Raw genomic sequence first — 13,060 nt, 5'->3', positions numbered from 1 at the left:
GCCAGGCTGCATGAGGGCGCCATCTTTTATGGGCACCATCGAGTGTTATCACACATAGAGACAGGTTTTTGCTCAAAGGAGCAAGTAAGGCTTATGCCTCAATAATGTAGGGGAGGAATCAGAATGCACAAACGCAACAAGAGCACGGTGAAGAATGCAAGGGCAGCCAACTGACCGCATGCCCTTGAAGGAGTTGGTGACCAGCTGGACCTCAGGACCCCCGTAGATGGTGAGCACTGTGGGGTAGCGACGTTGCGGCTCCAGCCGTGGTGGCCGGAACACCAGGCCAAACACCGTGTGGCCTGATGAGATCACATGGCTGAATAGCTCAGGTTCCTGGTAGCCGCCCCCACCATCCAGTAGATGTGCCACAAGAGGCCCTGTCATGTACAGCAACAAACACCCTTTTTGTCTGCTCCTAGAACACCTGTGAGCGTGAGCAACGGGAATCATCTTTAATTTTAAATTTGATATGGTGCAGGCCGGCATAAATGAGAACCCCAGTACCTTCACCGCATTTCAGAAGCAAGAGATCTAGCAAGCACAACCCTACTATGCACAGCAATAGCTTTCCTTCATTCCAAAACCACACACTCAGCAGCACTGCCCAAGCAGAAGAAATTATAACAGCTAGATCACTGCAATAGATTGGTACATGAGCCTGCACCAATGGTACACTTCCCTATGACGTTATTCAGTCATCTGTTTGCACTTGTACCAATGGGATGCTTCCCCTCTAATACAAGCTTGTCCTTAGGCACAGACATGAAACAATTCGTACACCACTACTTCCCACTAGCTTTGTTAGAAACAAAGTGGCCTTGCAACTCCTCACCGCTTCATGGGCATGCTCAAAGAATTAAAAGGAAATACAAACTGACAAAAGTGACAAAGAACCGGTTCACATTTGGTGCTAAACTAGAGGAGGCATTAACAAACACTACCTTTTGGTGTACTATCTGTTCTTTTTTCCACAGAATGCGACTGCTGTCACTCTACTTTCAACAGCTAGGAATCTTTATCCTCTTCAGACATGAAGAACAGACACATGACAATAAATATCTGAGTCCTCTGCACACATGGCCAGGCACATATCCAAAAATTTTTTTTCACAAAGGGCCAAAAGTACATTTGTAATGAGTGGCAGGAGGGGGAGGGAGGAGACTTCTTTGTCCCACCCACTGGATACATGCCTGACTGTTCATGTGTGTCTTTTCGAAGCCCTGTCAATGTCTTCTGGGCTCCCTGCTAGCTAGATGGAATTGCAATCCTAATGACTGTTAAAGCTTCTGGCAGACGCCTCGTTATAATGATCACAGGTATGAAAATACTTCAGCTTCGGATCTGAATGACACAACAACCAGCTGAATAATTCAATCTGGCACCAAGGAAACTAGCATTCAATAACAATTTGAACTGTAAGCAGTCACACAAGCATGGCTTTGAAGATTCATCTCGACCAAGTTGGAAGTGCTGTAGACTGCGCCACTGCTACGCTACTGCACCTGACCTTCACCAAGTGGAGCATTTTCTCCCTTTTCCTCCATGAAAACTCGCCCAGTGCAACAACCGGTGGTGAGAAGTCTGCCCAGGCCACCTGCATGACACAGCAGTTGGCAGCCATTTGTGCGCAAAAATCCAATATGTAGGCTAACTGGATTTTATATTACCTATGACGTGCAGGCATTTCAATGACCCTTGAACAGATAGCCTCGGCAGTCAATTGAGATCTGCTCACAGGCTGCTCCAAAGGCCACTGAGCCAACAAATTAGCAAGGAACTCTGTTGAGATTTCTAGCACTTTTGAGCGGCAACAGCACGCAATGCTGTATGTGGGGCACACAAGAGCTACATGCTGAGAAATAAAATTAAAGCAGCATGATCACTGAAAAAATAACTCAACTAAGAATTGCCGTACTTATTCAATTCTGGCAGGCACATATTTATTTCATAAAAACTGAGCTTCAAAACAGCAAGTGTATTACAACCAGATACAAAAACGGAACTACCCTAAGAACACCCTCAGCACCACTGCCACCTCAAGATGGTGGTTAAGCATTTTTATGATGGCTGTTGGCATTCTGTTCAAGGATTTGACAGTGTTGCAAGTGCTTCTTGCCGTTTCCCTTTACTGATGTTCAATGCCAGCATATTGGCCATCGTTGCTGCTGGTCAAGGAAGAAAAGTGCTACAGCATCTGCAAATGCTTGTCGCAGAATGGCACCACCATGCTGCAATGCACAGAGAGTAAAAGAGAGAACTGTCCGAGACAAACAAGGGCTAACAAAAAAGCAAAAATGAATGTCTCTTCAGGATTTTGCAAACATGTTAAACGGCCGTGCGTCAGAATTGGGAACACATTAGATTTGCGCAGGTAATTATGGTATGTTGCCAGTCATACAAGGATAGCCAACAACTGCTTGCTTAAAGGTGCATGAGTGCTACTAAGCTTGTCCAAAACAATAGCACTGATTTTAAAAGCAATTGCTTCAACAAATAAATACATTGTTTTTTTACCCTTTTGACATAAAACCTGCAGGCTGACTGTGTATGTGAGAAACCACTGGTGGCGATAGCAGAGCCACAAGAAGTTGGGGCGAGATAACGGAGACCTTCAATCACAAGAGAGTTCACCATGTAGCAGCGACAAAACTCCTTCTTGATCAGCTGAGGATGGAAATTTCAAAGTTCCTTGACTCGACTGCCATTCTAGACTGCCTGCGTGACACGGATTATCACTAGCTTCTTTACATTTTTGGATCTGCACTAGCGACTGCATATGCCTCAATGCTCAACTCTGTGCAAAAGCAGTTCATGTCAAAACCTGGACCTATTCATGTACAGATATGTATTTTGAAATTTTTTTTCTTTCTTTTTCTGGAGAGATTTCCCAGTTACATCCACAGGCTCGGTAATTTTCACTCATACTGTTGCCACCAAATGAGGCAAGCAGCATGCACAACAGTGCAACTCTTATCCACAAGTTACAGTGTACTTTCCATGAAAGGCAGTGAAAAAAAAAAACCAATGTGGGCCGCTTATGCAGAGTGCCTTCATGCTTCTGCATTCCAGAGCTCAAGCAACTTTTCAGTCATGGATTCTTTGCAGAAGAAGATACACCATGTGGCCTCTCTATACCCTTGGACTACGGTAATGTCTAAAAGGCATAATGTACTCAGTGGCAAGAAAATGAAGTTCTACTACAGGAAGACAATTTCAGCTAGACAATTTCAGTTGCTGATATCCATAGCATATGATATGCCTGTATGTTTGCTTTACCATGGACCATGCCGTACACCAATTATTAGAGCGTAATAAGCATGTCTAAAAGAAAATAGTGCAAAAAATACACTAGGCAGGATCTGCATAAGGCAGAACATTAATTTATTTATGGTATAAAGTGCTCACTTCGTTTATGCAAAACCTGATGTCATCCACAATTTCCAAACTTTCTCCCTGATCAAAGCAATCTTTTATGTATACCCTCAAACAATAATTCTGGTTTTTCATCACTGATCACAATGACTGAACACATATTCAGCTATAAAGAAAGTCGCTGGACACCTTCTGGACTACAATTCCTATTCTGTCTGTTTCTGAATGGCCCATGCGAAATGTCAGCTATTTGAATTTAATTCAACATTCAACTTTAGACTCCTTTATTTGACACTACAGTAAAACCTCGTTAATTCGAACTCGAGGGGGACCAGAAAATTGTTCGAATTAAGCGGAGTTTGAATTAACGAGCGGGCGCTAAAAAAAGCGGCCATCACGCCCGGCAGCACGGGCCGAAGCTAAAACAGGCATATCTGAGATCGTTATCTCTTACTACGCGCTACTACACATTTGCGGCGGGCGATTGCGCGAATTAAAATCATAGAGCCCGAATGTCGAAGGAAATAAAGTTAATTTGTTTATGCGGTTGCAGCTAACATCAAAATGCATTCGCGTAAGCAGCAAGCTTAATGATTAAATATGACACTATGCTTCAAAGACATGTTTATTAACAGCAGATTGGCAAAGCATATCAAAGAGAAAAATAATCGGTGATGCGCATTTGTTTTCGTTTTCTTTGCCGTGACTCGACAAGCATCGTCTCCAACTTGCCCAACAGCTCCAACGCAGCGTCCGAATTATCATCGGCGGAGAAGTAGCGTGCAGCCAGATCGAGTGCTGACGCTGTTTCACATGCACTCGGGGGTGGCAATGGATCGTCGCCTCCGTCGGACTCGTCGTCGCTGTCAGCTGTGCTCGCCGCGCCGGAGTTGTGCGGCAGCTGGTCACCGCAGGCCGCTTCAATAATCTCGGCATCGCTTAACGGCCCCGATGTCTCCACGCCGCTGTCAACGTCTACGAAGCTCTGGAAGTCAACACCCTCCGATAAAGCAGCGTAGGCAAGGTGCAGCGCGACGGAGTCATCACACTGAGCATCCAGCTCTGCCGTGCTGCAGGCTTCTGGGCCTTCAATGAAGCCGCACTTTCGATAACAGTTCGCGACTGTGTCCGCCTTGACAGCATTCCACGATGTTGCCAGCATGTGGCAGGCTCCGAGGAGATTGACGTCGTACGATTTGCCGCTGTCCATACACACAAGAATCCGCTCTAGGAGGTGGCGCCTGTACAGTGTTTTGAGGTTTTTAATAACCCCAAGGTCCATAGGCTGCAGCACAGCCGTAGTGTTTTTCGGCAGAAATGCCAGACGGATCGCCTTCAGTCCGCTGATGTCGCAATGGGCTGAACAGTTGTCGACGAACAACAGAACATTCCTGTTCTGTGCCGCGAACTTCCTGTCAAGTGTGCGCAGCCAATCCGTGAAAATTGCTCGCGTCATCCACGACTTTCTGTTGAAAGTATAATCAACAGGGAGAGTTTTTAGCCCTTTAAAGCAGCGAGGCTTCGCTGCTTTGCCTATAACTAGCAAGCGGCACCGTTCCGTGCCAGTCGCGTTTGCGCACACCAACACCGTCACTCTTTCCTTGCTTCTCTTCCCGCCTGAACACGTGTCGCCTTTGTAACTGACAGTCTTGTTCGGCAGCAACTTAAAATAAAGCGCGGTTTCATCTGCATTGAACACATCACTGAGCGAGTAATCGGCAAGGTAGTCCTTTAGTTGACCTGCTGCAACGGCTTGCGCCGGAGCCACCGTGGCCGGAGCATAGGCGGCGCCCGCGGTAGGGTGGCTACCCACGTGACCGCGCGTCAGCCAAAAATAGACAAGCCAATGCTTCGACGCTCCAGCAGTGAAAACCTGCTACGGCATGCACCGGAGGGTTGGTTCGGGCAACGAAATTCACGTCTCACCTCGTGCGTGCTGACATGCGTGCTGGCTTATTTTTTTTCTCATCATTCTGCATTTTTTTAAATTTTCAGCGCATTGTATTTGCTACGAGGTGACTTCTATATGCAAGGAGCAAGGCCAGCCATCGGCGCCTAGTTCGAATTAACCGACGTGGATACCGGCATATTCGAATTATCGGGAGTTTTGACTCATTGAAATACACAGGGCTTTGCCGGGACCCGGCCGTCAGTTCGAATTAACCGGAAGTTCGAATTAAGCGATTTCGAATTAACGAGGTTTTACTGTATATACGTCAAATTATATTTCAGTTAAGTCTGCATTACTAGCATACCCTTGACCTTAACTTGCACAATGTCATGGGCATCACTGCAAGCACAATGAAATGGCATCAATTCTGAATGGTGCCCAGAGGACCACACCAACCTTAGTGCTCCACTCCGCGAGGAAACAGCAAGAGTCAGTATTCGAAAATATGCCGCGGTCAAGGTGCATCGCAATAGTATAGATCTTTGTGGCCATACTGGCATGCGTTGCTTGGGGATCAGCAAAATGCTCACGTGATGGCTCCAGCAGGGTGGCCACCAGCCCTGGTGATGGGGGACAGGATGGCTCCTCTGAGTGACTCAGCCAGTACACGGCACTCGAAGGCGGCTCACTCAGGCTGCTCTTGACTGTCACAAACATGCCGCACTCCTGCATGAGGCAGTGATGGATTCGGGATTTAGGCACAAAAGAATCGGCCACTGAAAGCAAGCAGCTGAGCCAATAGCCCCAACTCGCTCATGGTCACTGCTGCAAAAGTTGGTGAAGGAGCAAAGCAGTGCTTATCTACAGCACTCAAAGGGAGACTAAAGAGAAATATGAAACTAAGCAAGACTGACACATTATTCTTCAGGAACGCTACCAATGTTTTTTACACATGAAAAGGTGCCTGCGTTGCTGAAAAAGAAACGCAAATGAAAGTCCCGAGACCGTTCCACATTCAAAGCGACTCTGAAAAATGAGCTGCCATGATGTAAATTCTGACAGACATCGTTGCAATCCGACGAATAAGAGGCGCTTATTCTAAGACCAGAAACATGGCCAGAAACCAAAAACCGAAAGTCAACAGATCAGTGGTATTGGCGGGGAGGTGAAAGTGCAGGTCGTCTCTGACTCCCCCACTATTTTTATGGTTGCTCTCCGCTGCATCGCGTGTGTTTGTGCCTCGCTGCAATGCACACATATGGTAGCTATAGGCTCTGCAGGCACAAAAGAAACTACACCAAGTTAGCGAGGGATGCTGCACACTGCAGAACAAACTGTTGATCATGCTTACGCATGTATATATTGACGACAACATGAGCATGTGGCTTTTGTTAAGTGTACACATAAGCTTCAAGAGATCCTCAAAAGCATGCGAGCAGCAGATGCACTCTGACATATTTCATTCAACACCACACAAAAATTGAAAAATCGCACGCGCATTTCTCATAAAACAGTGCACTGTGCTATTGATTACCGCATTTGCTAATTATGCAGTAAGTATGACTGCAGACAACCCTTGCGATTGACTCTTCTGTAGTCATTGCGACTTCTATGTCCGTGAATTGCTTCCTGTAAAAAGAAACCAGGCTACGTTCCAAACAACTGTAGTCGACCGCCTGCTACCTACAGCTGTCGCAGGGGATGCATGCATAATCTTGACGAACACGCATCAGCTGGTTGAATGTTTTTCTTCCTGGTGTCTTACTGGTTGCATGATAACGCGGGCTGGGAAATTTATTTTCTTTAACGAGCCAAATGAGAGCTGATGGTGCACACGTGTGGTACTTCTCAGATATTTTTCAGCACATTTAAAAACATATTCACCTTTCCACAGCACAGAAAAAACGGAAGACATCGCACTTGCATAGCGCTTCACACATTGACGACATGCACACATGCGCATGTATGCATGAGCATTACTAAAAATAAAGAAACAAACACTTTGCAATTTCATAACATTTGCAGCCTGCACTACACAGCAGATTCGACGGCTGAAGTGAGAACGGTACCACTTCACTGGCTGCTAACTAATCCACAGAGAATGAATGTCGTCCAGAGTTCGCAGTTCTGAACTTGCTGCGTACAATGGCTACATGCAGTCTGAGCACACAGAATGCAAGGCGAAAGATTCAGTGCTCGCGTATGTGACTAACCATTCTTGCCATTGTCTGTTTTGCACTGCTTTAATTACGAGACTCTTCACACTGTCGGCTATGCTTGCCGCACTGCTTTCGCCGTATTTCGACAGTAACTGCCCACCGAGATGGCAAAATAGCACTCCTCCAGAAAGCACACGAATAAGTCGCTCGTCGTCGCTGCATGAACGTTCAAGTGGCAGCGTAACGTGTGCCTCGCTTTTATGCAATATGCTGGCTAATAATTGTTTTCGGTAAGAATGACATAATTGCTATCAGGTGACCCTAACTTCTCAGTCTAGACTGACTTAGTACTCCCTTGTAGTCACCCTTTGTATGCAGCGCCTAATAAGAAAAAAGTGGGTTATTTTATTCACACTGCTTAATACTCTATGCATTATACGAAAGGAGAGGAATTCTGCAAGAGAATTCCCACACTCTTTACTCATCCACACACTTCCCTCACTCACAGAAGTGATCAGAGGAGCTAAAATGTCACTGCGACAGATGCAGCCGACTTTGGACAACGTGAAACATCTCCAACTAAACAAAAGCAAAATAAACTCAGCCTTTCTGGAAGAATGCAGCAAATAAGGACAAGGTTGCACAAATACTCAGCAAAAAACCTGGCATAGTGTGGCCATCGTCTTTGCATGCATGCATGTTCCTAGGTTTATAAAATATGTATTGGCCAATGTTACTCCATTCTAAGATTGTATTTGGGAGAAACAAAAATTATAAACAACTCTTGGCATGTAGTGCACAACTGCAAAGGTATATTAGTACAAGATGACAATCTTCCAGGTGGCTGCCAGTATAAGCTGGAGGCCAAAAATCAACTTATTGTGATACAGTCGATAAATATACTTAAGCGGCCGCCGCGGTGGCTGAGTGGTTATGGCGCTCGGCTGTTGGCTCGAAAGACGCGGGTTCGATCCTGGCTGCGGCTGTCAAATTTCGATAGAGGCAAAATTCTAGAGGCCCATGTACTGTGCGATGTCAGTGCACGTTAAAGAAACGCAGGTGGTCGAAATTTCCGGAGCCCTTCACTACGACGCCTCTCATAGCCTGAATCGCTTTGGGACGTTAAACCCCCATAAACCAAACCAAAAATACTTAAGCCTAGCAATTTTCCTGTGAATAATTGAACTAGTGTCATGCATATGGTCCTCCAGTTTCAAAAACGATACATACTTCCTTCCAGTCAAAAAGCAAAGTGAAGAAACTGCATTCCAAGAAAAATGCAAACAACAGACCCTTTGTTGGACAGACAGGTTGGAGAAAACCACGGTTCTAGGCAAGAGCGGCAATGATAAGGCTAGGCTCGTTCTAGAGGCTTATTATATCCGAAAGCTGTCCGATCGTTGTGTCAGTGACACGTCTGTACACGTTTATTCATCGGAATGTGCCTTTTTAGATTCTTTTTTTGATTAACTTGTGCGCATGTCTGATGTGCGGTTTGTGTGATGGTGCGGTTTGTGTGCCTTTTCCACGCGCATGCTCGACAATTCTGTTCCTATATAACTTCTGTACCTCAGCATGAATAAACAGTTGGTAGTAGCGCTCGTGAACCTGTTTTTTGCGTTCCCTTACTCTGTCCGTCGTCCGGTTTTTTGCGCTTCCAAGTTTACAACAGACCCTAATGGTTTTCATAAATATAAGAGCTAGTAGGACAATGCGGCGAGCTATGAAAAGAAAAATGATAGGAGTAATGTTAAGAGAAAGGAAGAGGGCAGAGTAGGTCAGAGAACAAACACAGGTTAATGACATCTTAGTCGAAATCAAGAAGAATGAGTTTGGGCAGAGCATATAAAAAATAACTGGTGGTCATTAAGGGAAGATACAGGTCTTGAAATGACTAAGAAATGCAAAAATTTCAATTTTTCAAAACTGGCATATTAGGGATCAATACACTCTAAAGCTCCTGACTAAAAAGTTTCAAGGCCTCGACCTCCAACTACTAAAACATCAATATATTTTGCACCTAGAAGCCCGGAAATGGCGATTTCGGGGCAAAAAATGGCAGGCCTTTGTGCCTGTCGCTTTCCACGACCACGTCCCCGATGGCCACCATCTTGGTTTTGCTTAAAAGATGGGCCCCTTCCCCACTACCTGGCATTACTCACTACTGTGAAATATTTTTGGAATGTCCACATTCCACTACTTTTGAGGCCTCTTCAACGCTTTCCAAATGGTTGGCGCGTGCACTTCAAATGCGATTTTCTCAGCTTAGTGTTTTTTACCAACATGACTAGCCTTACAAAAGGTTTTATTAGGTTTTTAGAGTGCAATTTCAGTTATTCTTATACCGTTGAATTCAGAAAGAAGTGTACTTTGGAGCTATGTTGTTTCTGTTTGGCTCAGTCAAATTATTTCAAATTTCTTGAACCATAATGTCAGCTAACTATGCTTTACAATTATTGCGCTTGGACAAAATTTAACATTTTTACATGATGATGTACTTCAACAGCAATATACTTACCTTAGCTCCAGATAGCAGACTTTGACTGCAGTCCCATTTCAATCAAAACCAAAAAATTATAGAAAGTGCTTTAACGACCCGTAAGAATTTCACTAATAAGGCTTTTTATTTTCCATAATATAAGAAGTAATTGCGATATACTGAAAATAATTATATTTTTGGAAACAGGAAGAAGAAACACATATAAATGCCTAATTTCATTAACGTATCTTTAATAATAGAAATGTTTATTTTAAGACCAGTCTCCGCCATTCCGGGTAACTGACTGGATACCAAGAGAAGGCACGCATAGCAGGAGAGGCAGAAAGTTAAGCGGGCGGATGATATCAAGAAGTTTGTGGGAAAATGTGGAAGCAACTGGCACGGGACAGGGTTCATTGAAGAGATATGAGAGAGGCCTTTGTCCTGCAGTGGGCGTAGTCAGGCTGATGATGATGATGATCATCATCATTTTCAAACAGTACCAGTTCACTTCCTGTCACCCATCAATGCAACAGTTTCTTCCATTCATCTTAGCTTGAATTTCACTTAGCTCAAACTTTTAAAAGTGCAATGCAATGCACTGCAATTAAAATCTTTTATTATTCCAAAGTCCAGCAAATATTTTTGCTGCCTTTTGGGGAAAAAAAACAATAAAAATGCAAATAAAAATAAGCCTGCACCAAGATGTCGGTGACATCAGCACGTACCTGATTCATGAAGACAGTGTGGGAGTACCCTGGCTCTGTCAACCTCGATACAGGCAGCTGGCCATCCAGGCCCACAACATACCTGCAGCATCGCACTGCATGTCAATGAAAAGCTGCACCGAAAGTCATTATGCAAGCAGAAATTCTGCTCCTGAACAGTAGCACCCATGAGCTGAACACCTACCTTACATAGTCAAAGTATGTGCTGTTAGTGCCCCTCAAATGGGAGCATGTGCTACATGGGGCTCACATGCCAGTGCAACTGAGGCAAGGAGGTAGCAGGCATAGTCTCCCAGGCACTGAGTGCGTCTTCTCTACATACAGCCTACACTGGAAGCACAGAAAAGCTGCTTAAGTTGTATCCTGATATACTTAACAGCTCCAATACACTGAAGTGCTGAAAACAGTGACCAAATTGCCAAGCCAACATCCCCTGCATGAATATAGTCATTTTCAGCACAGCTAACTTCTGTTTAAGAAGATAACCTACTGCAGAGGCTCTCAGTGCTCCTTGCTCTGTGCCTACTACAACTGCCCTGCACTATACTGACTGCGTTCTCTGCCACCTCTAAAACTGTTTCTATGCACCAGTAGCCCTTCATTACACTAATGAACCACCTGTTTATCCTGTTCACTTAGCATGTGTTGCCCCAAGTATTGCTCTTCATTTCAGCTCAGACACAATTAACATGCATTTATTCCCTAACCTGTGCTTCTCTCCACTATGTTACACCTATGTCTTTTCTTTCCCCTTCCAGCTCTGCTATCTTCAGCCTGCATGTTTTGGGCCCACAGATGAAAAATTCCAACACCAACACAGCCACAACACAGAAGAGAGCATGACAAAGGCAGAGCATACAGGTGCCTCTCCAGGGGAGTGTCCTTGAGGCCCACAAAGTAGACCAACCGCCGGCTCTCGTCCACCCACACCTGCGGCAAGGGGACAGCAGACACACCTCTCAGTCTAACTAACCCCACAGACATAGACCTTCATGAAACTGGGGAATGAAGCAGAGCCTCCGCGTTGCTGAAGGCCCTATTAGGAGTTCTGGCATTTCTGACACTGCATCTGAGGTGTCACCAATACAGCTGTTAAACCTATCATTGGACACTGCGCCTCTCTGCAGATGCCAGAAAATTTGTCAGCTTAAGAAGGGGACAGAAAACTTTGGGGCTGAAAAATCATGAAAAATCAATTTCAGCAATAGCATTTATAAAATCTGCAGCCCATATTCCACAGCGCAATCCACTTATAACGATATTGAGAAAACCAGAAAATCCAATCGTTATATAACAGATTATCGTCATATCTGGCCTGGTACAAAAAAAAAAGCAAAAAGAGCATGCGCACACATTCCCCCATGCATGCAGTTATTGCCCGGCTCTCCTGTCAAGGGTGCACTACAGTGCCTCGATGCACCCCCCCCCCCCCCCCCCTTCCCCCCTTTGGTCAGCAGAATTGTTTTATGCATCATTTGTTTGGGGTACTTGCTGAATCGATCAAAAAAAAGTCAGACAGTCGCATAGTCTGCGGTGACAACGAAACAAAACAAGCCATTGTCTCAGCGATTGCACCAGTGGTGCCATCTCTCTTGTCGGCCGCAGAGGTTCGGCCATGGCATGGGGTGGGCAAACTTTTCTGGAAAAAAGTTGGTTCATTATGCGAGTAAATAAGGTATCGCGTGTGCTTTTCCTAAAAAATTTTGGCTGTGCACTACATGTCTCATGTGAAAAGCCTGCTCTATTTGCGACACCTTCTATCAGCACAGATCAAGCCCACTAAACTCTCATCATGCTTCTGAAAGGTGTTAATTAAAGATGTGTCTAAATCAATACAGTTGAACCTCGCTACAACGAAACTGATGGGGCGCACGAAAAATTTCGTTGCAGCGAAATTTCGTTGAGGCGAAAACAACCTATAAACACTATCAGGTTGGACAACATAGTCCCAAAACATTATTTATTTCCAAAGAAGTCGGTCAACTTCTACTGCTTCTTTTTTTTTTTGCCACGAGTGCCGTGGCGCGACTTTCGCACTCGGTGAGCAGTTGCATTGCGATGTCGTCATCGTGAGCACCAATAAATCTGCGCAGCACATAAAATGCTTCCATCACTTTTAGTGTCGAGGTGGTGCTAAATCCTCTGCGTCGCTGTGGCGAATGCCCTCAATTATGGTTTCATCACTCAGCTCCTCGGAAAAAAGGAACTTCCGCTTCGTAGACAAAGTTTCCATGCTTGTGTCGATTGCAGCGCACAAGCACGAGTGAAAAAAACTATGACAAACTCGCTGCTGCTGTTGCCAGGCTGCTGCATCCATTGGCGATGGATTGGTTGCAACTCTGGCTTGGAAGAAAAGCGGAAGCTTGCACCCACGCCTTGTTGCAAGGCAGCCAGCCCGATTGTCATTACCACTAGGCAATGGCGATCT

General features: G+C 45.1%; 1 protein-coding gene across 2 annotated transcripts in view; it reads right to left on the bottom strand.

The window, feature by feature from the left end:
• LOC144136279 (dipeptidyl peptidase 9) overlaps positions 1-13,060 on the bottom strand; it is a 64,770-nt gene that overhangs the window by 19,731 nt on the left and 31,979 nt on the right. The window contains exons 11-15 of one of the 2 annotated variants that reach the window (XM_077668497.1): positions 11,492-11,562; positions 10,633-10,714; positions 5,857-5,992; positions 1,511-1,597; positions 176-380 (exon numbers count right to left, since the gene is read on the bottom strand). In XM_077668497.1, the coding sequence (XP_077524623.1) occupies positions 176-380; positions 1,511-1,597; positions 5,857-5,992; positions 10,633-10,714; positions 11,492-11,562 (581 nt within the window). The remainder of the gene's footprint in view (positions 1-175; positions 381-1,510; positions 1,598-5,856; positions 5,993-10,632; positions 10,715-11,491; positions 11,563-13,060) is intronic. The other variant, XM_077668498.1, reaches the window with a different exon arrangement.

Source organism: Amblyomma americanum, chromosome 6 (genome assembly GCF_052857255.1).
Source record: "Amblyomma americanum isolate KBUSLIRL-KWMA chromosome 6, ASM5285725v1, whole genome shotgun sequence".
NCBI classification, from domain to species: Eukaryota; Metazoa; Arthropoda; class Arachnida; order Ixodida; family Ixodidae; genus Amblyomma; species Amblyomma americanum.
This window is presented reverse-complemented; position numbering and strand designations above follow the sequence as displayed.